At 42.6% G+C, this 23,947-nt stretch overlaps 1 protein-coding gene and 1 pseudogene across 2 annotated transcripts in view; both read left to right on the top strand.

The window, feature by feature from the left end:
• The window catches only part of PDE6A (phosphodiesterase 6A), a 91,016-nt gene that overhangs the window by 1,326 nt on the left and 65,743 nt on the right, over positions 1-23,947 (top strand). Inside the window, exons 2-5 of one of the 2 annotated variants that reach the window (XM_003266628.4) lie at positions 8,813-8,965; positions 9,516-9,605; positions 12,367-12,507; positions 21,653-21,727. In XM_003266628.4, the coding sequence (XP_003266676.1) occupies positions 8,813-8,965; positions 9,516-9,605; positions 12,367-12,507; positions 21,653-21,727 (459 nt within the window). The remainder of the gene's footprint in view (positions 1-8,812; positions 8,966-9,515; positions 9,606-12,366; positions 12,508-21,652; positions 21,728-23,947) is intronic. The other variant, XM_003266629.4, reaches the window with a different exon arrangement.
• LOC105739373 lies at positions 10,747-11,531 on the top strand (annotated as a pseudogene).

The following is a 23,947-nucleotide window of genomic DNA, read 5'->3' on the forward strand; positions in this document are numbered from 1 at the left end:
ACTATGGGTGAAAGAAAGAGAAATCAGACTGTTACTGTGTCTATGTAGAAAGAAGACATAAGAAACTCCATTTTGTTCTGTACTAAGAAAAATTATTCTGCCTTGAGATGCTATTAATCTGTAACCCTAGCCCCAATCCTGCGCTTGCAGAAACATGTGCTGTGTTGACTCAAGGTTTAATGGATTTAGGGCTGTGCAGGATGTGCTTTGTTAAAAATGTGTTTGCAGGCAGTATGCTTGGTAAAAGTCATCGCCATTCTCCAGTCTCGAGTACCCAGGGACACAATGCACTGCGGAAGGCCGCAGGGACCTCGGCCCAAGAAAGCCTGGGTATGGTCCAAGGTTTCTCCCCACTGAGACAGCCTGAGATATGGCCTCATGGGAAGGGAAAGACCTGACCGTCCCCCAGCCCAACACCCGTAAAGGGTCTGTGCTGAGGAGGATTAGTGAAACAGGAAGGCCTCTTTGCAGTTGAGATAAGAGGAAGGCGTCTGTCTCCTGCTTGTCCCTGGGAGTGGAATGTCTTTGTGTAAAACCCGATCGTACATTCTATTTACTGAGATAGGAGGAAACCGCCTTATGGCTGGAGGTGGGACATGCTGGCTGCAATACTGCTCTTTACTGCACTGAGATGCTTGTATAAAGTCAAACATAAATCTGGCCTACGTGCACATCAAGGCACAGCACCTTTCCTTAAACTTATGACACAGAGACCTTTGCTCACATGTTTTCCTGCTGACCCCCTCCCCACCATTACCCTATAGTCCTGCCACATCCCCCTCACCGAGATAGTAGAGATAGTGATCAATAAATACTGAGGGAATTCAGACACCGGTGCCGGCGCAGGTCCTCCGTATGCTGAGTGCCAGTCCCCTGGGCCCACGGCTCTTTCTCTAGACTTTGTCTCTGTGTCTTATTTCTTTTCTCAGTCTCTCATCCCACCTGACAAGAAATACCCACAGGTATGGAGGGGCTGGCCCCCTTCAGTGCACATCTGTGGTGAGCATCAGTATGGTGACTTCCCAGGAGTAAGGGACCACCAGGCTGCCTAAGGTGGGGTGAACCAGCCCAGGTCAGAAAGGGAGCAGGTCAAACTCCCATGCTGGTTAGTAGTGGGATTGCACCTGTGAATAGACACTGCACTCCAGCCTGGGCAATATAGCAAGAACCTTAAAGAAGAAGAAAAAATGAAAAAAGGCTGGGTGTGGTGCCTCACACCTGTAATCCCAGCACTTTGGGAGGCTGAGGTGGGAAGATCACTTGAGCCCAGAAATTTGAGACCAGGCTGGGCAACACAGGGAGGTCCCTGTCTTTACAAAAAATAAAAAAACTAGCTGGGTGTGGTGGTGCACACCTGTGGTCCCATCTACTCTGGAGGCTGAGATGGGAGCATCGCTTGAGCCCAGGAGGTTGAGGCTGCAGTGAGCCATGATTGTGCCATTGCATTCCAGCTTGAGTGACAGAGTGTGACCCTGTCAAGAAAAGGAAAGGAAAGGAAAAGAAAGGCAAGGCAAGGCAAGCTACCATCCAATCAGCTGGGTGAAAAGGAAAAAAGACAAAAATTGTTAAAAAATACAGAAAAAAGATGCAACACCATGATCTAATAAACAGTTCCTATTCAATTTCTGTCAGTTGTCTCAGACACCCATGTAGTGCTGTCTTTCGAGTCTCCTTGAATCTGAGACTGTTCCTCAGTCTGTCTTTGTTTTCCACGGCACTGACATTTTTGAAGGATACAAACCAAATCTTTTGCAGAAATGTCCTTTCATTTGGGCTTGTCTGATATTTCTTCATGATTAGATGCAGGTCACACATTTCTGGCAGGAGCACCACAGAGGTGATGTGTTGTTCTTTGTGCTTTACATGTGGAGGCATAATGGCAGTCTGTCCCATTACTGGAAATGTAAACACTGATCACTTGGTTAAACACTTGGCTCTTTCTTCCAGGATCCACTGTTCCCTGAGATTCTACTGGCAGTTCTGACAAAGACTTCTTTGATCACCTTGGGCAAATCACTCCCACTCTCTGGATGTTGGCTTTTAAAGGCGGTAATGCAGTTCTCCACATAGACCTCTGCCCAGGCCAACTCCTACCCATCCTTCAGAAAAAGTCATTTCCTCAGGGAGGCCCTTTCTAATCTCCCTGTTATAGCCCCCTCCCTAAGCCATTTCTCATAATAAGCCCTGGAGGTCAGGGACCAGGTCTGCCTTGTCCACCAGGCTTTTACTCCAGGACCCAGCACAGTGTCTGGCACAAAGCATATGCTCTGTAAGCACTTGGTGTAAAAGACTCACAATCAAGTAATTATGCAATAATTTCTTTAACACTGTCTCACCCAAAAGAATGTTTGTCCCATATGGCAGGGCCCATGCGGGTCTCATTCACTCCTACACTGGCCAAACCGGGAGCTATTTTCCGGCATTTCCAAAATCCAGCCTTTGGACATGGTGTGATTTTGTGCTCATTTTACCTCTGGCAATACTTCAGATTAAGCATCTTAAGGTTAAAAATAGGAGAGGAAGGGGGCTTCAGAGACTGTCTTATCCAACTGCCTTATTTAATAGACAAGGAAACTAAACCTAGGAGAGTGTGGGCAGAGGCTTGCCAACGCTCCACATGCATGAATGCAAGGATTCAAACAGGTCGGCCGGGCGCAGTGGCTCACACCTGTAATCCCAGTGCTTTGGGAGGCCGAGGCAGGCGGATCACTTGAGGTCAGGAGTTCGAGACCAGCCTGGCCAACATGGTGAAACCCCATCTCTACTAAAAATACAAAAATTAGCCAGGCCTGGTGGTGCATGCCTGTAATCCCAGCTACTCGGGAGGCTGAGGCAGGAGAACCACTTGAACCTGGGAGGTAGAGGTTGCAGTGAGCCGAGACTGCACCATTGCACTCCAGACTGGGCAACAAGAGAAAAACTGTCTCAAAAAAAAAAAAAAAAAAGGATTCAAACAGGTATCTTTTGGTCTTGGGCTCCTTAGTGAGATAAGCCAGACTTGTGCCTCTGTGGAAAGCATACCTGGTGGGCTCCCACATGGGTGCATGGCTCCCATCATCTCCTCTTGGGCATCCAGGGGCCGGGCAATGGTTCTCCACTCAGGAGACTTTCTGGAGGACTCATCCAACTGGACTGGAGTCTATTCTCCCTTCAACTCTTCTGACTGTAATTGTAGCCAACAGGGATTGCCTCACTCATTTTCCCTCATAACGATCTATGTCATAACTGTCATTATCTCTGTTTCACAGATGATGAAACAGAAACCCAGAAAGTTTTGGTAACTTGCTCAGGGTTATGCAGATAGAAAGTGGCAGACCCTGGCTGGTCCAAGTACACAGGTGTTTATAACTAACTGATCACAGCCAGTTATAGATTTCTTTGTTCCCCCTCCACTCCTACTGCTTCACTTGACTAGCCTAAAAAAAGAAAAAAGGAAAGAAAGAAAAGTGGCAGACTGGGAATGATTTGAAACCAGGCACTCTGACCTTGAGCTCACAATCTTTTTTTTTTTTTTTTTTTAGCTAGTTGGTTCAGCCAGGGAGTCATTACAGAGCCTTAATTCCTCTTAATTGCTCTGCTATTCTGTACTCCCTTCTCCTCTATAAAATGAGGGCATCACACTGGGTATTTGAGCAAGGTCATTGGATTATGTAGCTGAGAGTTAAGATCTTATGCTTTAAGGTCAGATCTGGATGTGAACCAGGACTCTGTCACTTTCAAAGAATGTGGCCTTGGCAAATTGTTTAGCTTGACTGGGTTTATTTCCTATTTTATAAAATGGGGAAATAAGAGCTACCCCACAGCATTGTTGTAAACATTAAATGAATGAATGATCTCTTCAGCAGTGTTCTTGGCACACCGTAATGGCTGCTATTGGCAGCTCCCGTTCTTTGTTACTATTACGACTATTTTGCTACTGTTGTTGTTGTTGTTGTTAAGGATCTAGTGCTAAGTGATGGATGCTGTACCAGGTTTGGGTGGAATTTGGAGAAGAATCCACTCTTGCCCTTCTGGAGCTTTCAGTTTAGATTCTGTTTGTGGGAAAACAGAGAACATAGATGCTGAGAGCTTCTCTATACCCTGGTGTTAAGGGATTGAGGATTCAGGATGTTTTTCGGATTCTAGAAGATCCTGACTTAACAGTTTGTGGAGCCTCTGTGCTAAGGGACGGCCTGTTGCTTTCTGTTCATCCGTCAGAGTTTACCCAGGAAACCACACCTCACCTTCCCTGGAAACTTTTGGGGCCTGAGTCAGTCTCCTTGGCCAGTGACTTGGGCCTGTGGGTGAAGTCTGTCCAGACCAGTCATCCCTGCATACTTGGTATTTGCATGTGTTTACTTCAGGAAATCTTACTCAATTCACAGCCCTGGGCAGAATGCAACCTTGGGCCCCAGTGGCAGAATGCAACCTTGGCCACCAAACAGTGACTCGGGCTGGGTGAAGAAGGAGAAGGAAGGTGGTGTAGAGAGGGGTCTAGATTCTTTCTGGACCACCAAAAAGTGATACTCTCAGCCTTCAGCACCCTCCAAAAACCTGGGAAAAGGTTGCAGTCGCTGCATTGTTGAAATGCGAAATCACAAAGGTAGTTCTTTTGGGCTGTAATGAACTTCCCCACCCCTCCAAATTCCTACTTATCTTGGGAATTGCCTCAGGAAGACTTGCCACAGGACTGCCAGAAAAAATATAAGATGCCCAGTAAAGTTTGAATTTGAGATAAACAAAGAATAATATTTTATTTAAAGAAGATCCTGTGCAATATTTCGGACACAGTTACACTAAAAAATTATCTATAGTTTATCTGAAATTCAAATTTCATTGGGAAGGCCCACTTGCCATTCAATGTTTACTTGTATATCAATCCTTTCCCCTTTCTCCTGGCAGGAAAACCCATGAGGCCTGTCTGTCTGTCCCTGTCTATCTTATTCACCACTGGCCCCTGGCACCTAGCCCAGTGTCTCAGACAGAGTGCGTACTTACAATAGTTTATTGAGTGAGTGAATGACTAAATGTCAGCCCTTCACCAGCACTTCCTCTGGCTGATAAATTCCATTTCTGAAGGCTGTACCTGAGATGACCATCATTTATAGACCCTCTCACATTTGTTATCTGCCGCTGCTTTCCTTCATTTCCCATGAGACCTGGGACCTAGCAGGCTAGAACAGGAAAACAAAGAAAAAAAAACCTTCAAAGAGGACCTTATTCAATACTCTGACTTCACTAAAGGGGAAATTGAGGTTCAGAGTGTTTTCAACTACTGACAATGTACTGAGTGGCCCTTGAAGCCACTCACAGGACAAGTTTCTCCTTATCTGGGCCCCCAGGGTGGTCTGCTTCACATGCTTTGAGTTGTGGGCTCATGTTTTACATGACATTCCACTGTACCATGAGAACCCACTGAGAACAACCTCATCTCACAGGTCTTTGCATACACAATGCCTGGCATAGTGAGTGCTCAATGAATATGAATGAACCAACCTGTCAATCAGTGAATCAATGAATAAGTCAATGAATGAATAAGTGGAGCAACTGTGCCACTTACCAGCAAGGGAGCTGTCTATAAAATGGGAAAGGTGGCCATTGTATTTGGCAGGGCTGATGTGAGAGTTAATGAAATAATACATGTCAGTTGTCTGGCTCTGAGCCTAGTCATTATTACTCAGTAAATAGTAGATCTCATCATGAGACGCAACAGAGCTTGGCACTGAGAATGTTTGCAAAGGGGAAATGAGGAATCTGGGAATGAGAAGTAGTGTTGCATTGCACTTTAAAATCCAAACTCAAAAAAAAAAAAAAAATATACCAAGTGAATGAGAAAACAAAAAAAAATAAAATAAAATAAAATAAAATCCAAACTCAGCCAGGTGTAGGCTCACACCTGTAACCCCAGCACTTTGGGAGGCCGAGGTGGGAGGATCACTTGAGCCCAGGTGTTCAGGACTACCCTGGGCAACACAGCAAAATCCTAGCGTTACAAAAATTACAAAAATTAGTCGGGCATGGTGGTACGCCCCTGTAATTTCAGCTTCTCTGGAGGCTGAGGTGGGAGGATGGCTTGAGCCCAAGAGGTCGAGGCTGCAGTGAGCCATGATGGCTCCACTGCACTCCAGCCTGGATGGCAGAGCAAGACTCTGTCTCAAAAATAAATAAGTGAATACATAAAAATGAAATCTAAACTCTTTCCCATGGCCTCCAAAGCCCTACTGGATCTGGCCCCTGCCTGCCTCTTTAACTTCCTTGCCCTCTGCTTTCCCTCTCCCTCTCTATGCTTTAGCTACACTGATTTTCTTTCTGTTCCTCATGAGGGCCAGCCTCATTCCCACCTGCTGGCCTTTGCATGCTCCGTGCTTAGAATGCGCTTCATATACCTGGCTCCCTTGATCCATCAGCTCTTAGTTCAGCATTACATCTTCAGAGAAGGCTCCCTGCCCACCAGCCTGCCATCCGTTTCATCACTCTCTACAGCACCATCCAGTCCATTTCCTTCAAAGCAGTTGCCTAAAGCTGGAGGAAGAATGCCTAGTTGTTTACTTGCTTTTTTGTCTGTCTCATCGTTTGAATGTAAGGTTCACCTTACATTACAACGGTAATGTTCATTGCTGTAGTTTCAGGGTCTGGAAGAGTGCCTAGCATATAGAAGACACTCTGATAACGTTAACTGAATGGATTAATCACTTTGGTCTTTCCCTAGCTCAGCCCCTGATTCTAGGATTTAAAATAAATATAGGTCGGTGCAAAAGTAATCATGGTTCTTGCCATTACTTTTAATAGTTTGAGCTAAAAGGCTTCTAAGTCTCCTTCTGCCTTTGATAATCTGAGGTTCTGTGACATGGTTGTTTAGAACACTTTATATGCTGAATATATAGGGATGACAATGGTCATGTAAATGCCAGTCAATTGGCAGTTGATGTACTCATGAGGGGAGTTCCAGGACTGAGTACCCAGTGGGAATGAGCTTTCTGGTGGATTTGGTAGCATCTGCCTTGGATGCAGGTGAGGCCCAAGTATTTGCTTTTCCTGAAAGAAGTGAACATTGGGAAACTAAAATGACTTCATGAAATGAATCTGAGCATACCCCACCTAGACATGTGCTTAGGAACTCATCAGTAGCTTAGAAAATAACACAGATACCACTTCTTGACTAATGCCTTTTTAGAGATTTTGCTTAATCCTCAAATGTTAACTCAAGTACAGCACTACAAGCGTCTCTTAATTCCTTTACCCTTCACCTGGTTTTAAACAGCTTCACTGATAATAATGCTGTTGACTATTTATTTAATCCCATTCCAACTAGAAGAAATCTACAGATGCAGAGCATTATACTCTGAATTCCTTCCTTCCTTCCTTCCTTCCTTCCTTCCTTCCTTCCTTCCTTCCTTCCTTTTTTAGAGACAGGGTCTTGCTCTCTCACCCAGGGTAAAGTGCAGTGGTACAATCATAGCTCACTGCAGCCTCCAACTCCTGGGCTCAAGCAATCCTCCTGCCTCAGCTTCCTGAGTAGCTGGAACAACAGGCGCATGTCACCACACCTGGCTAAATTTTTTTTGAGTTTTAGTAGATACAAGATATTGCTATGTTGCCCAGGCTGGTCTTGGACTACTGAACTCAAGCAATACTCCCACCTTGGCCTTCCAAAGTGCTGGGATTATAGGCGTAAACCACCACGCCCGGCCCAGACTTAGTTTTAGAAAAGTTCTGTGAACTGGCTCTATGAAATACATTTTCACTCAGAATGGCATGAGCTGTGCATGTTTGGGCTGGCCTGCCTCCCAAGCAATGCTGACAGTCCAAAAACCTCACACTGCTACCAATAAACAGAAGGGTGGATTCTTATGAATTTAAGAGAACAGTTCAAGCTCTGTCTTTTCATCCTGACCACATGGTCCACCACAGCCTATACTGGCTTCTCTGGGCTGCATTAGGGGAGGGTTATGGAGGTGTGTGCTCCTCTATACACTCAGAGCTTCAAGCCAATCCCTTGTGACCTATATTACTATTATTGATTTTTCTGTGAGCTGGCCTGAACCTTAGTCACCCATATCCCCAGTGCTTAACATAAGGCCTGGCACATAGTGGGGCTTCTACTAAGACTTGTAGAACGGGGATATCCACTGAACTGGCTGTGTGGTGCTAGAACTGGATTGTTTAAAAAGCTGAAAATAACAAATTCTTTTGTTCAATGACCTGAACCCAAGTCTAACCTTATCCCGGCTTCTCTAAGAGGCAGCAGAGCTGAAGGCAGGTTCTGGAGTTACACATACACACACGCACACACAGTCTACACAATCTACACACATGACATTAACCTTCTTGAGTTACAGATCCCCCTTCTGTAAGATGGGCTACTAATGGTACTTATCTCATAGCTTATTGCGAAGATAAAAGTAAGATAATGCAGGTAAAATGCCATGCACACGGCCTGCTAGCAACTGTCATTGTTGTACTTCCTAAAGTCTCTCCCTGGCTTTCTCTTAGCTGTACCCTGGGTTTTTATTCTGGGCTTAATTGTCATCACCTCAAGAAAGCCTTCTCTAACCCTCCTTCTCCAGGCAAAGTCAGTCCCCCACTCCTGTCCCTGGCACCCACACTGCTTTGCACACCTCTCCTCCACAGCCCTCAGTGGATTGCATCTCAGACTTTCTTCTTCTGCTGGATTTTGGAAGCTTCCATGACAGATATCATCTCTGATTGCCCTGCCCCTGTTGAAGAGGAATAGGTGGAATCACCTTCATTCCCTTGTCAACAGGGGCTTTGGGCTGCTCCACTGTTCTTGCTCTTCATTTGCCTGTCCATGCTTATCTCTGCCTTCCTTTAGGATGAGCATTTCTGTGACTTTGTGGACATCCTCACAGAGTACAAGACCAAGAGCATCTTGGCTTCCCCCATAATGAATGGGAAGGATGTGGTGGCCATAATCATGGCTGTGAATAAAGTGGATGGATCCCACTTCACCAAGAGAGATGAAGAGGTAAGAATGCTTTAGAGACTAAGGATAGCCATGCTAGCACATTCTCCTAGCCTATGAAGTCCCCTGAACTTTGCTGTTTGACCTGGCCTCAGTTTTCCCATCTGTAAGACAGGGAATTCATCTGATGTTCTCTGAGGGGGGCAGGATAAAATAATAGTTAAGACATTGGGCTTTGGAGTCAGGAATAGAGGGATAATTGTTCTGGCTCTGCCAATATCTAGCTGTTTGCCTTGTGCAAGTTATTTAACTTCTTTGAACTTTGGTTTTCTTATTTGTAAAATGTTGATAATTTTTCAGTATCAACCTCATAGGGAACTTACCAATAAATAGTAGCTATTTTTCACGAATACACTCCCATCAACATCAACATTCTACATTCAGTGAGTTTTACGCTCATGCAACATCTTATGAGTCTGCATTCTAGGATCCATCTGCCCAAATTGTCTCTGATGAAGCTTTGAAAATATTCAGATATTTGCTGACGGTAAAAGTAGCCAGAGGATGGATTTCTTCTTCTCACCTGCCTCCCCTCGTGCTGTTTGATTTTTAGATTCTTCTCAAGTACCTCAATTTTGCAAATCTAATCATGAAGGTGTACCACCTGAGTTACCTGCACAACTGTGAAACTCGACGTGGCCAGGTAAGGGGCTTGGGCCAAGCGAATGGACTTGACTGGTCCTTTCCCTGAAGTATGGATGTGGTCAGGACTGGCAGGCAGATGGGAATGAAGGTGACTAGGAATCATCATCCAGTCTCTGGCCAGCATCACGAGTGTTACGAGGTAGTGGCTGTCTGTAAAGCTGTATACCACAGTGGTTATATGCACAAGGTTGAAGTCAGATGGCTTTGATCTGAATCCCTGCTCAACCACTGCCTAGCTCTAAGACCCTAAGTGAGTCACTTAATCTCTCTATGCTTCAGTCTCCCCATTTGAAAAATAGGGATGATTATGGTGCCACCCTCAAAAGGTTGCCATCAATAGTAAATGAGATAATGCATATAGGGCAATAGTGCTCAATTGAAGTTTCTTATTATTTTTATTAAAAACCTATGAGATAAATGAAAGGGAAAGAGTTGGACCCAATGTAAAGCAGCCAGTTACTTCATCTCTCTGAGCCTCAGTTTGTTTGTCTACAAATGGAAGATTATTTGGACTGGGCATGGTGGCTCACGCCTGTAGTTCCAGCACTTTGGGAGGCCAGTGCAGGAAGACTGCTTGAGCCCAGAAGTTCGAGACCAGCCTGGGAAACATAGTAAGACCCCATCTCTATTTTTAAAATAAATTTTTTAAAATAAATGAATGATAATGGGCTGGGTAAGGTGGCTCATGCCTATAATCCCAGCACTTTGGAAGGCTGAGGTAGGAGGATTGCTTGAGGCCAGAAGTGAAAACTCATTTCTACAAAAATTTAAAGATTATCTGTGTGCAGTGGCGTCCACCTGTAGTCCCAGCTACTGGGGAGGCTGAGATGGGAGAATTGCCTGAGCCCGGGAGTTGGAGACTACAGTGAGCTATGATTGTGCTACTGTACTCCAGCCTGGATGACAGAGTAAGACTCTGTCCCTAAAAAATAAATAAATAAAAATAAAAACTTTAGCTTTTGCGCTTCTGCCCTGGCCCTCTGCTGGCCACTCCGCCAGTGCTGTGCCTGGGCGCCTCCGTGCTCTCGGCCAGCCGCCTCTGAGAGCGCCCACTCGAGCGCCCTGGGAGCCGGAGGGCGGCGGTCCTCAAGGGGACCCTCCTGTGGGCCGAGGGGGACAAAAGTGTCTCTCAATCCAGCACATGCACATTGAAGCAAGTTAAAGGATTGAATATGAAGCACAGAAGCCGATAGTGCCAAATAGCAAGCAGTAGTTGGTACATATTTGGTGAGTGGGGCAGCATTTCCTTCTCCCGCTGCTGCTGAGATGGCAGAAATTAGTCGAATTCAGTACGAAATGGAATATACTGAAGGCATTAGTCAGCGAATGAGGGCCCTAGAAAAGTTAAAAGTAGCACCGCCAAACGCCGACCTGGAACAAGGATTCCAAGAAGGAGTTCCAAATGCTAGCGTGATAACGCAAGTTCCAGAGAGGATTGTTGTAGCAGGAAATAATGAATATGTTTCATTTTCAAGACCAGCAGATCTTGACCTTGTTCAGTCAACTCCCATTAAACCCCTGGCACTAAAAACACACCCTCGTGTACTTACGCGAAGTGAAAGACCACTAGATTTTCTGGATTTAGAAAGACCTCCTACAACCCCTCAAAATGAAGAAATCCGTGTAGCTGGCAGACTAAAAAGAGAGCGGTCTACGAGTGAAAATGCTGTTCGCCAAAAGGGACAGCTGATCAGAAATGATTCTCTGTATGGCATTTCAAATATAGATACAACAATTGAAGGAACATCAGATGACCTGACTGTTGTAGATGCAGCTTCACTAAGACTGACAGATAATCAAACTAAATAGACGTCTACAACTTCCGGATGAGGAGAACAAAGAACGTGCTAAAAGAGAAATGGTCATGTATTCAATTACTGTAGCTTTCTGGCTGCTTAATAGCTGGCTCTGGTTTTGCCGCTAGAGGTAACATCAGCTCTCAAAAATATTGTCTCAACAGCTGGAAATATAAAAGATTTGCAAACTTCTTTGTTTCTGTCTCTGCATTGTATGCCATTTTATAGTCCACATCCTGAAAATGTATTTCTTCCAGAAAGTCTGGAGGTGACACCTGCTTAAAATTCTCCCTTTGCATGTTTTGTAAATAGGCTCCAGTTTTGCTTTTTAAAAGGAATTTATTTTTTGCCTCATCAGTCCACACAACTGATTCTGAATGGCAGTCTGTAGAGAATTGATTTAGAAAAATGTCTGTGAAAGAAAAACAATTATTTTGTCGTGTTTCTCAAACACTGTTAAGCAGTTTTGTTAATAGACATTTTTGCATCAACACTTCAACATTAACACTGTCAAAGTCATGGTCTGTTGCCAGATTTAAGAAACTCGAACCATCTAATATTTCATAACCTTCTTCATTAGGTACTTGTACAGATTAATTTCTAACATTTCAGCAGTTTAATATGTGTGCAATATGTGCATTCTTTCATTTTAGTTTTGTACTTAGTTTTCTATAAAGTACATTTTACTCAGTTCATGTGTGAACAATTTTAAAAAACTACAGAATAAGGTACAAATGTAGTGTATTTAATAAACTGTCAACCAAAGCAAAAAAAAAATTAAAAACTTTAAAAAAATCTGAAAGTAAAAATAGGGGATAGTTAACCTGTCTATTTCTCTGGATTATTGTGAAGGGTAAGTGAAATAAACTCCAGAGAACTTTACAGAATTGTTGTTATTCTCCAGCTAAGTGAGCTACTACTTTGCACCTCAAAATCTATGAATATATTTTTGTATTTTTTCAGATACTGCTGTGGTCTGGGAGCAAAGTCTTTGAAGAACTTACGGACATCGAACGACAGTTCCACAAAGCCCTGTACACAGTCCGTGCTTTCCTCAACTGTGACAGATATTCTGTGGGTCTCTTAGACATGACCAAGCAGAAGGTGAGAAAACTTCAGCAACAGACATTTCCAAGAAAAGATTAAACAGACACTGACTGATGGCTAGAGTCTTGGCACACATTCAATTGCACAGGGAAGAGGTTGGGTGAATTGGGATGGTTGTAGAAAGTTTTACATAGGTCTCTACTGAGGAGTGTCAGCCTTTAAAGGGGAAAAGTCAGTCTAGGGCACAGGTGAGCGAAAACAATCTGTATTTTCCTTAGTCATTTGGAAAGAAAAAAAAAGTGTACATGAAAAGAAACTGATGAGGTGATGAAGGTCAGTGATAAAGAAGTTTTCTATGTGGGTCGAGAGTCCAGGAGAAAGTTGCCAACTTCAGGGATTCTCAAAAAATGTCCTGAAAGTTGTGTGTAAAGCTTTGCTGCAATTTATCTATTCCAGAGCTCACGCAGGCAATTAAGTGGAGGCAGATGCCGACATCCGGTCCCTCACATGCTCAGGGGCCAGATTTGTGGCAGATACAGCAGCTAAGGAGGCAGAGTTCAATGTCGCTCCCAGCGATGTTTTTTAGATATGTTTTCCCAAACAACTTCCTCATTTCTCTTTGTTTATTTGCTTCTGCCTTATGAGGCTGATCATTTTCTGCCTTGAAACAGAGTTTCAGAGTTATCTAAGTTTAATATCTCCTATCCTGAAAACCCAAGGATTCCAGCCAGTTTCATTTTGTATGCCTTGTCATGCTGAGGGTGGTGCCCAGGCCGGTGCAGACTCTCCAAATATACTGGATCGAGTGAATACATGGATCACAGAATCTGGGGTTGGAAAAGCCCTTGGATATAGTCCAGAGGCTCCCAAACTTGGCAGTTCATCAGAATATTCTGAAGAGCTGATTAAAAAATTACTGGATGACATTTTCTGATAGTCTGCCATTTTTTACTTCATGTTTTACAAACATCTTTCCATGTCAGCACATATGAATTCTTTTTAATGAGCCTTTATATTGAAACATAGGCCTGGCACAGTGGCTCACACCTGTAATCCCAGGACTTTAGAAGGTTGAGGTGGGAGGATGGCTTGTGGCCAGGAGTTCGAGTCTAGCTTGGGCAACATAGTGAGACCTGTCTCTACAAAAAACAAAATAAAAATAAAAAAAGAAGGATAACATAGACACAGAAAAGGAACATTAATTATAGCTGCTGATATAACAGTTCAATGAGTGAACAGTGGTTCCCATGAAACCACCACCAAAATTAAGGAACAGAACATGACAAACAACACCTCAGCAGCCTCCTCCTGAAAGGTTACCACCATCTGACTTTTAACACCGTATTAGTTTTGCCTTTTTGAGGTTCATACATATGGAATCCTACAATACACATGCTTTTGTGTTTGGCTTTTTTTTTTTTCTTTTTGAGACGGAGTCTTGCTCTGTCACCCAGGCTGGAGTGCAGTGGCGCGATCTTGACTCACTGCAAGCTCCGCCTCCCGGGTTCACGCCATTCTCCTGCCTCAGCCTCCCGAGTAGCTGGGACTACAGGCGCCCGCCACCACGCCCGGCTAATTTTTTTGTATTTTTAGTAGAGATGGGGTTTCACTGTCTTAGCCAGGATGGTCTCAATCTCCTGACCTCGTGATCCACCTGCCTGGGCCTCCCAAAGTGCTGAGATTACAGGCGTGGTGTTTGGCTTCTTTTGATTCATCCTTATTGCTTCATTTAGCATGAGTTCATTATTTTTATTCCTGTGGAATTTTCTATTATATGTATAATCTACAGTGTATTTATTCATTTCCTTGGTGGACATTTCAGTTTTCAGATCTGATCTATTATGAATATTGCTATTATGAAACTTCTAGTATATTACTAGTACACAGTTGTGCCCTTTCTGTTAGGTATTTACCTAGGAGTAGAATTTCAGAGTATTAGCTTTAGTAGATATTGCCCATCTGATTTTCAAAATGATTGTACCATTTTATACCCTCACCAGCAATGTATCAAGGGTTTCTTCATCAATACTTGGTATTATTATTCTTAGTAACTTTAGCCATTCTGGTGAGCATGTGGCTTTATCTCTTTTGTTATCAACATGAATTCCCCTAATGACTGATGAGGTTGAATATTTTAAAATACGTTTATTGGCCATTTGGATGTATTATTTTGTGAAGTGACTGTTCAAGTTTTTCCTCCATTTAAAAAAATCACATTGTCTTTTTTATCTCACTGATTTGTAGGAGTTCTTTGCAAATTCTGGGCACAAGTCCACTTTCAAATACATGCATTGCAAATACAGTCACGCACCACGTAACAACATTTTGATCAATGATGGCCCGCCTGTACCATGGTCCCATAGAATTATAATGGAGCTGAAAAATTCTATCGCCTAGTGATGTCATAGTGCAACGCATTCTTCACATTTGTGGTGATGCTGGTATAAGAAAAACCTACCGCACTGCCAGTTGCATAAAAGTATAGCACATATAGGCCGGGCGCGGTGGCTCACACCTGTAATCCCAACATTTTGGGAGGCCGAGGCAGGCGGATCACGAGGTCAGGAGTTTGAGACCAGCCTGACCAACATGGTGAAACCCCGTCTCTACTAAAAATACAAAAATTAGCTGGGCATGGTGGTGGGCGCCTGTAATCCCAGCTACTCAGGAGGCTGAGGCAGGAGAATTGCCTGAACCCGGGAGGCGGAGTTTGCAGTGAGCCGAGATCGTGCCACTGCACTCCAGTTTGGGTGACAGAGTGAGACTCCTTTCAAAAAAAAAAAAAAAAAAAAAATATATATATATATATATATCACATACAATTATGAGCTGTAGTACATAATGCTTGATAATAGAAAACTATGTTACTGGTTTATATATTTACTATACTACACCTTTTTTCCCATTATTTTAGAGTTGACTCCTTCTACTTATTAAAAAAGAAAAACGTTAACTGTAAAACAGCCTCAGGCAGGTCCTTCAGGAGATATTCCGGAAGAAAGCATTGTTATCACAGGAGATGGGACCTCCATGCATGTTTTTGCCCCTGAAGACCTTCCAGGGGGACAAAGTGTGGAGGTGGAAGATGGGGATATTGATGATCCTGACCCTGTGTAGGTCTAGGCTTATGTGTGTGTTTGTGTCTTAGTTTTTAACAAAAAAGTTTAGAAAGTAAAAGAAAAAAAAATTAAGAGAAAAAAATCTTGTAGAATAAAGATATAAAGCAAATATTTTTGTTCTGATTCAAGCACCAAAGACGTAAAAAAAGAAAAAAGAATAACAGAATTTGAGATAATTTTTTAAAAAGAAAATATTTTTGTACAGCTGTATAACGTGTTTGTGTATTAAGCTAAGTGTTATTACAAAAGAGTCAAAAAGTCTTTAAAAATACAAAATTTTATAAAGAAAAATTTAAAAATTTATAAAGTAAAAAAGTTACAAGCCAGGCTTGGTGGCTCATACCTGCAATCCCAGCTACTCAAGAGGCTGCGGTAGAAGAATCACTGGAGGCCAGGAGTCCGAATCTGCAGTGAGCTATGATGAGCAAGATCTCATCTCTAACATAATTAATTAATTAAAAATTACAGTAAGCTAAAGTTAATCTACTATTGAAGAAAGAAATTTTAAAAATACATTTAGTGTAGCCTAAGGGTCCAGTGTTTATAAAGTCTATAGCAGTGTATAGCAATGTCCTAGGCCTTCACATTCACTCACTACTCACTCACTGACTCACCCAGAGCAACTTCCGGTCCCGCAGGCTCCATTCATGCTAAGTACCCTGTATAGGTGTGTGATTTTTAAACTTTTGTACCTTATTTTTACTGTATCTTTTATGTTTAGCCATGTTTAGCTATGTTTAGGTGTGTAGTAAGCTATACAATCCGGGGTAATGCAAGTGTACTCTGCAATGTTCACACAATGACAAAATTGCCCAAAGACACACACATTTCCCGGAGCATATCCCCGCCATTAAGTGACGCATGACTGTATTCTCCCACTCGGTGTTTTCATTCTCTCTCTCTCTCTCTTTTTTTTGCGGGGGAGATGGAGTTTCGCTCTTGTTGCCCAGGCTGGAGTGCAATGGCACGATCTTGGCTCATTGCAACCTCCACCTCCCGGGTTCAAGCAATTCTCCAGCCTCAGCCTCCCAAGTAGCCGGGATTACAGGTGCCCACCACCACACCCAGCTAATTTTTGTATTTTTAGTAGAGACAGGGTTTCACCATGTTGGCCAGGCTGGCCTTGAACTCCTGATCTCGTGATCTGCCCACCTCAGTCTCCCAAAGTGCTGGGATTATAGGTGTGAGCCACTGCACCTGGCCCGTGCTTTCATTGTCTTAATGGTGTGTTTTGATGAATATAAGTTCTGAATGATAATGTAGTTCAATTTATCAATCTTTTCCTTTATAGTTATTGATTCTTGTGCTGTAATGAGGAAATCTTTCCTGGCTCTAAGATTATAGAGACATTTACATATGTCAAATTCTAAAAGCTTTATTGTTTTAACTTTCACATATTGCTCTACAATCTACTTGGAACTTTTTTATGTTTAGTGTGAAGTAAGGTGAATATTAATTTTTCCGTACAAGCATCCAATTGGCCCAGCATTGTTTATTGAAAAGACCATTCTTTCCCTTCTCTTCTGGTGAAAAGATCATCCTTCCCTATCATACCTTTATTACCAACCAAGTGTCCATATATGTATGGGTCTGTTTCTGGATTCTCTATTTTGTTCCATTGGTGTATACATATATATCTTTTAATTAATTTTTTTTCAAGACAGATATCTCACCCTCTTGCCCAGCGTGGAGCGCAGTGGTACGATTTTGGCTCACTGCAACCCCCAACTCCCAGGTTCAAGCAATTCTGCCCCGGTCTCCTGAGTAGATGGGATTACAGACATGTGCCACCACGCCCGGCTAATTTGTGTATTTTTAGTACAGACGGGATTTCACCATATTGGCCAGGTTGGCCTCGAACTCCTGATCTCAAGTAATCTGCCCACCTTGGCCTCCCAAAGTACTAGGATTACAGGTGTGAGCCACCATGCCTAGCCTCCATTGGTGTATTTACCTATCCTTCTGCAATACTATCCTGTCTTAATTTCAGTATGTTTATAAAATATCATGATATCTGGTAATGAAAAGACCTCTAAGTTTATTATTATTATATGTTAGACTTTTTCACCATGGTTTGTGTCTGTTATACTTCTTTATGTGTTTTTCATCTTTTCGTTTTTTGTGCTTTAGTTTGAATATTTCTTCTGATCCGTCTTCTATTAATTACTCTTTTTTTTTTTTTTTTTTTTTGAGAGAGTCTCATTCTGTCACCCATGCTGGAGTGCAGTGGCATGATCTTGGCTCACTGCAACCTCCACCTCCTGGGTTCAAGCGATTCTCATGCCTCAGCCTCCTGAGAAGCTGGGACTATGAGCGCAGGCCACCATGCTTAGCTAATTTTTGTGTTTTTAGCACAGATGGGGTTTCGTCATATTGGCCAGGCTGGTCTCGAACTCCTGACCTCAAGTGATCTGCCTGCCTCGGCCTCCCAAAGTGCTGGTATTACAGGCGTGAGCCACTGCCTGGCTAACTCTCTCTTCAACAGTGTCTAACTGACTGTTAAACCATTGAGTTCTTAACTTTAGGTATTTTTCAATTTTAGAATTTCCAATTCATTCTGTTTTTGTAGTTTCCAGTTCTCTGCTAAAGTTCTCTGTTTTGTACTTGATTCTTGGACATAATCACAGTTATTTCTGAGTTTGTGTCTGAAAGCTATAATATTTATAGGCATCTTCTATGGACCTGTTTCTACGATCTGTCTCCCCTCTAGATTTTTTTGTGAATTGTCTGTTACATGCTTTATTATTTTTGTTTGAAGACTAGAGATATGCATGGAAATATGTTATCTTCCTCCAAAGGGGATGGTTTTACTTCTGGCAAGCAGTTGGGGTAAAGGCAGAGAACCTCAATCCGTTTAGGAATTGAACTGATGTGAAGCTGGTCTTCAGTCTTCGTGAGGCCTGGTCTGCTTCTGGTTCACTTTTACTTCTTGGGGCGTGAGGGTCCCAGCCTAGGGTGTTTTCAAGGGTCTCTCCACCTTGGCAGGCTCTGAATTCCAATTTTGTCCTCCTCGCCCAGTGAGTCTTCCGTAAGCTTGGCTCAGCTTCTTAGCTGCTCACAGCATCTTCGATATCAACAAGTGGGTCAAAAGGAAAGGTTGAATCAAGGGTCAGGTTTATATCTCTGGGTTTCCCTTCTCTCTGGGACTTTGGCCCACTAACTCCCTGCTGCCTTGCTGGCTATATAAGTCCTTCAAATAAATAAGTGTTTATATACATACACACAGTCCAGATGGTGTAATTATTCCAGTTGGAGGATTGGTCTGAAACAAACTAGTCATCATTAACAGAAGTAGGAATCCTCTCTCTTTGTTTTGTAGTCCATATGGATTTATCTCATTCATTTGAGTAGTATAAATATACCATACTTAATTTATCCTTTCCCCTATTGCTAGACATTAAAAATTATTTCTAAATATTCTTATAACTAAATATATATATATATATTTCTAAATATTCTTATAACTAAAGACAACGCTAGCCATACAACCCCTTGTTTGACAACTTCTCTTCTCCTTGAGACAATCTTTGCATCCACTCAGTGTTTGGTCCACATGAGGTGTCAGGCCAATATATTTGTTCTTCTTCTGGGCTCCTCTAGCATTTATCCTCTCCTTCCAGCACTGTTTTGGTTCTTGCCTCATTTACCTCACTATTAGTTATCTTCTTCACGAGACAGTAAGTTCTTCCAGGATACAAACTGTGCCTTATTCGCCTGTGTATAACTAGCAGTCCACAGGTTGTGGGGCTCAGGTAGGGCCTGGTTATACTTTTGCCTAGAATTAAAATTGTTATCTAAATGTTCACTTAGAATTAAATTTCTTCTTGTTGTTGATACTCTAGAAAAAGAGCTCAACTGGGGAGAAGGGCAAAAACAAGGACTCTGCATTTCATGTGGCTTCCCTTCTGCTTCTCTGGATGATATTAGAATAAGCAAAGCATGACGAACATGTTCAAATGAGAGGAACGAGGAGGGCTTGGCATCCTACCCACAGTAACCCAGTGCTAACAGATCACAGTTTGTCCCTGTATAGTAACAGACGAATGAAGAGAAAGGGCACTGGAGGATGGAAGCTCCTCTGTCAGGCCCAGACTTGACCCCATACAAGCTTTGCTTCTCTATGGACAAAGGAAACCATGAAGAAGTAGTGGGGAAGAGCCTGTGTGGTTCTCAGTTGGCCTCTCCTGAGGCTGCATGACTGTGCAGCTCCCTTGCTGGCTCTTTTTCCTCTTCCCTCTGCCTGTGTCTTGGCCACTTTTATTTAGTGTTATGTTATGTTATGTTATGTTATGTTATTTATTTGAGATAGGATCTCACTGTGTCACCCAGGCTGGAGTGCAGTGGTGCAATCTCAGCTCACTGCAACCTCCCCCTCCCGGGTTCAAGTGATTCTCCTGCCTCAGCCTCCTGAGAAGCTGGAATTACAGATGCACACCACAACGCCCGGCTAATTTTTGTATTTTTGGTAGAGTCGGGGTTTTGCCATGTTGCTCAGGCTGGTGTCAAACTCCTGGGCTCAAGTGATCCACCCGCCTCGGCCTCCCAAAGTGCTGGGATTATAGGTGTGAGCCACCGAGCCGGACCTTGGCCACTTTTAGACAAAACAAATTCAACAGTTTATTTGAGCAAAGAACAGCTCATGAATTGGGCACCCCTCAAAACCAGAAGAGGTTCAAAGAGCTCTGCTGCACGGCAAGGCCAGTGAGCTTTCATAGCTGAACATGGAAGTAAAGTATAGAAATAACATGATTAGTTACAATAGGGCATTTGCCTGATTTGGACATGGTCTGATCAGTTGGGCTGCCTGTGATTGGTTGAAACTCGACCATTTGTTACTATAATATACTCCTAAATTGGGTTTTGGTTTGTTTGCCTACTGAGGTTGCAGTTTGTTTTGTAGGAGCTCAAATTATTACACGGAAACTGGAAGAACAGAGATAGCCTTAGGCTAAAGAACCTGTGTATTTTGCTTTAGCAGCCACTTATCTTACAGGTGTCAGCCTTTCTTACTGGATCCTAGATATAGGTCTATTGTCCATATTTGGCATCATTTTTTTCTTTCTTATTTGTGAAAAATATTTTTTCCTGATTAAAAAAGCAATAAAGTTTATTATGAAAAATTTCTAAATAAATTACAGTCTGATTCCAATCACTCAGAGAAAATCACTTGTTAATACTTTGTTGTGGGCCAGGCATGGTGGCTGATGCCTGTAATCCCAGCACTTTGGGAGGCTGAGGCAGATGGATCACCTGAGGTCTGGAGTTCAAGACCAGCCTGGCCAACATGGTGAAACCCCATCTCTACTAAAAATATAAAAATTAGCCAGATGTGGTGGCACACACCTGTAATCCCAGCTACTTGGGAGGCTGAGCCGGGAGAATTGCTTGAACCCGGGAGGTGGAGGTTGCAGTGAGCTGAGATGGAGCCACTGCACTCCAGCCTGGGCAACAGAGTGAGACCCTGTCTCCAAAATAATAATAATAATAATAATAATAATAATTTGTTGTAAATGTATTCATGACATTTTCTATATATAATTGAACATTAGGGTCACATGATATATTCTTTTTGGCCTCTCACATTTTTCACTTATCAGTGTATCATCTTTTCAATCAGTACACACACATTTGTAACATTGTTAATAGATGTACCATAATGGATTTAATAAGTCCTTTCTTGTTGGGCACTTAGATTGTCTCTATTTTCACTACTATAAATGATACTGCTTGGAACATTGTTTTAGCTAAATCTTTGAGCACATATTAGCATGGTCTTAAGGTAAATTTCTTAGCTGTAAAGACCCTACTTTCCCTCTCATGTCCAATAACACTGAGGGTGCCCCAGTTCAGCCCCCATGTTTTTGGCTAATGACTAGACAGGCCCAGTTCGTCAATATTTTGAGGGGCAAATGTGACTATTTTCTAACTGTAGTGAGTCTTACTGCCTTTCCAAGTTTACGTTTCACTGAGTTCTTCTCACTTTCTAAATTTCAGTGTTAGCTGACTCATGTAGGTGGGACTTCTTAATCTCCTTTCCTTGATCTCTTTTCAAAACATGTAATTATTGTTTTTTTCATTCCTAGGAATTTTTTGATGTGTGGCCGGTTCTGATGGGTGAAGTTCCACCTTACTCTGGTCCCAGGACTCCGGATGGAAGAGTACGTTCTCTCTGACCTTTTCAGTATGATTTAATATATTCAAATGCAAGGCACAGTAAACCCTGTTAAATGATTATTTTTTTTAGCATATAGGTATTTGTCTTTGTGTTGGGTTGTCTCCTTTGAAGTTAGAATAATCCCTCATGTTCAATAGCAGACAGGTGCTAAAAGTAAAATAAAACAACAGAGAGAAAAAAAGTAAAAAAATAACAACAATAATTCCTCATAATTGTCATGCCCTAACATCCCTAACATTTGCAAAGTGGTCTTCCTTCCTTCTTTCCTTCCTTCCTTCCTTCCTTCCTTCCTTCCTTCCTTCCTTCCTTCCTTTTTCTTTCTTTCTTTCTAAGCACTATACTAACAAGAAGCTAAGTGTTTAATATCTTATTGGGGTTTCACAGTAACCTTGCGGGGTAGACCAAACACGGACCAACATACTCATTTCACAGCTGTGGAAAGAGACCCAGAAACGTCAAGCAACCTACTCAAGGCTTCACCTTGCAGGAATTTAGAGTTATAGATAATATGAGCTTAGAAAACCTTCATATCTAGTCTATAATGTACAAATTGGTAGCCAGAAAGCCAATTCCAGCTGATAGATACCCTTGCTTGGTTACGTAGGTTTTCTATTTTCTTTCTTTTTCTTTCTTTCTTTCTTTCTTTCTTTCTTTCTTTCTTTCTTTCTTTCTTTCTTTCTTTCTTTCTTCTCTCTCTCTTCTTTCTTTCTTTTCTTCTCTCTCTCTGTCTCTCTCTTTCTCTCTCAGATAGGGTCTTGGTATGTTGCCTAGGCTGGTCTTGACCTCCTAGTGCTCAAGTGATCCTCCTGCTTTGGCCTCCCAAAGTGCTGGGAAATTGGCGGCAAACCCTTAAAAATCAAAGTCTTTCCCATAAATATCTGAATTCTCAGTTTCTTTTGAAAAGGTGGATGATTAATCAATACTGGACCCACAATCCAGCAGGGCAAATTTGATTGGAGCTGAGTAGCAGCTACCTCCTTGGGATGTGGCCTGAGCTCTCTGGTTTGCCACAATCTCCACCACTTTCTCTTTTTGAGACGGAGTTTTGCTCTTGTCACCCAGGCTGGAGTGCAATGGCATGATCTTGGCTCACTGCAACCTCTGCCTCCCGATTCAGGTGATTCTCCTACCTCAGCCTCCTGAGTAGCTAGGATTACAGGCACCTGCCACCATACCTGGCTAATTTTTGTATTTTTAGTAGAGACAGGGTTTTGCCATGTTGGCCAGGCTGGTCTCAAACTCCTGACCTCAGGTGATCCGCCCACCTGGCCTCCCACAGTGCTGAGATTACAGGTTTGAGCCACTGCTCCTGGCCCCCACCACTCTCTTTTATGTACATCTGTGCCCTGCTTTCATTTTTGTTTTTATCAGACCTCTCTAGGCATTTAAGTTTCTGATCTCTGGTCTCATCCAATTGCAGCATTTTATTTTATTTGTTTTTGTTTTTTATGTAGAGATGAGGTCTTGCTATATTGCCCAGGCTGGTCTTGAACTCCTGGCCTCAAGTGATCCTCCTGCCTTGGGCTCCCAAAGTGCTGAGATTACAAGCATGAGCCACCGCACCCGGCCTAAATTAGGCCCTTTAACATTCCCTCTGCCTTCTAACATCCCTTTCACGCTTTATCTGCCACATTCACTTGGAAATACAGCTTTTGTCTGAATTCCAACTGATTAATGTTCCCGAATCTTAGGTCGAAAGCCTCACAATGTCAGCTACATTTTGCTTCATCTACTTTTAAAAATAAAACAGTGTGTGTATGTTTTAAGTATTTAAAAGTTATACAGGCTAAAAAGGCTTCATGGAAAAAAAAAAATAGCAGTCTTTTAAAAAGTGGTGTATTTCCACGAGTATCTGTGGCTCTTTCAAAGCCCCTTTTGTCAGCTGCTCAGGTAGAAGATAACAAAGGTACTCTTGATGACTCAGTTTTAACTTTCCAGAGGCTGATGAATTTGTACATGAATATGGCTTTAAAGACTTTGACTGAGCTACAGTGTGTGGAAAAAGCCTAGTTACCCAAAGCACACTGATCTTTTTGTTACTTTTGGGAAAGAAAATTGATTCTCCTGTGGGATTCCAAAAAAAATGTCAATTTCTTTTTTTGAGATGTACTCTCACTCTGTTGCCCAGGCTGGAGTGCAGTGGCATGATCTCAGCTCACTGCAACCTCCACCTCCTGGGCTCAAGCAATTCTCCTGCCTCAGA

Source organism: Nomascus leucogenys, chromosome 2, assembly GCF_006542625.1.
Source record: "Nomascus leucogenys isolate Asia chromosome 2, Asia_NLE_v1, whole genome shotgun sequence".
In the NCBI taxonomy this organism is placed as follows: domain Eukaryota; kingdom Metazoa; phylum Chordata; class Mammalia; order Primates; family Hylobatidae; genus Nomascus; species Nomascus leucogenys.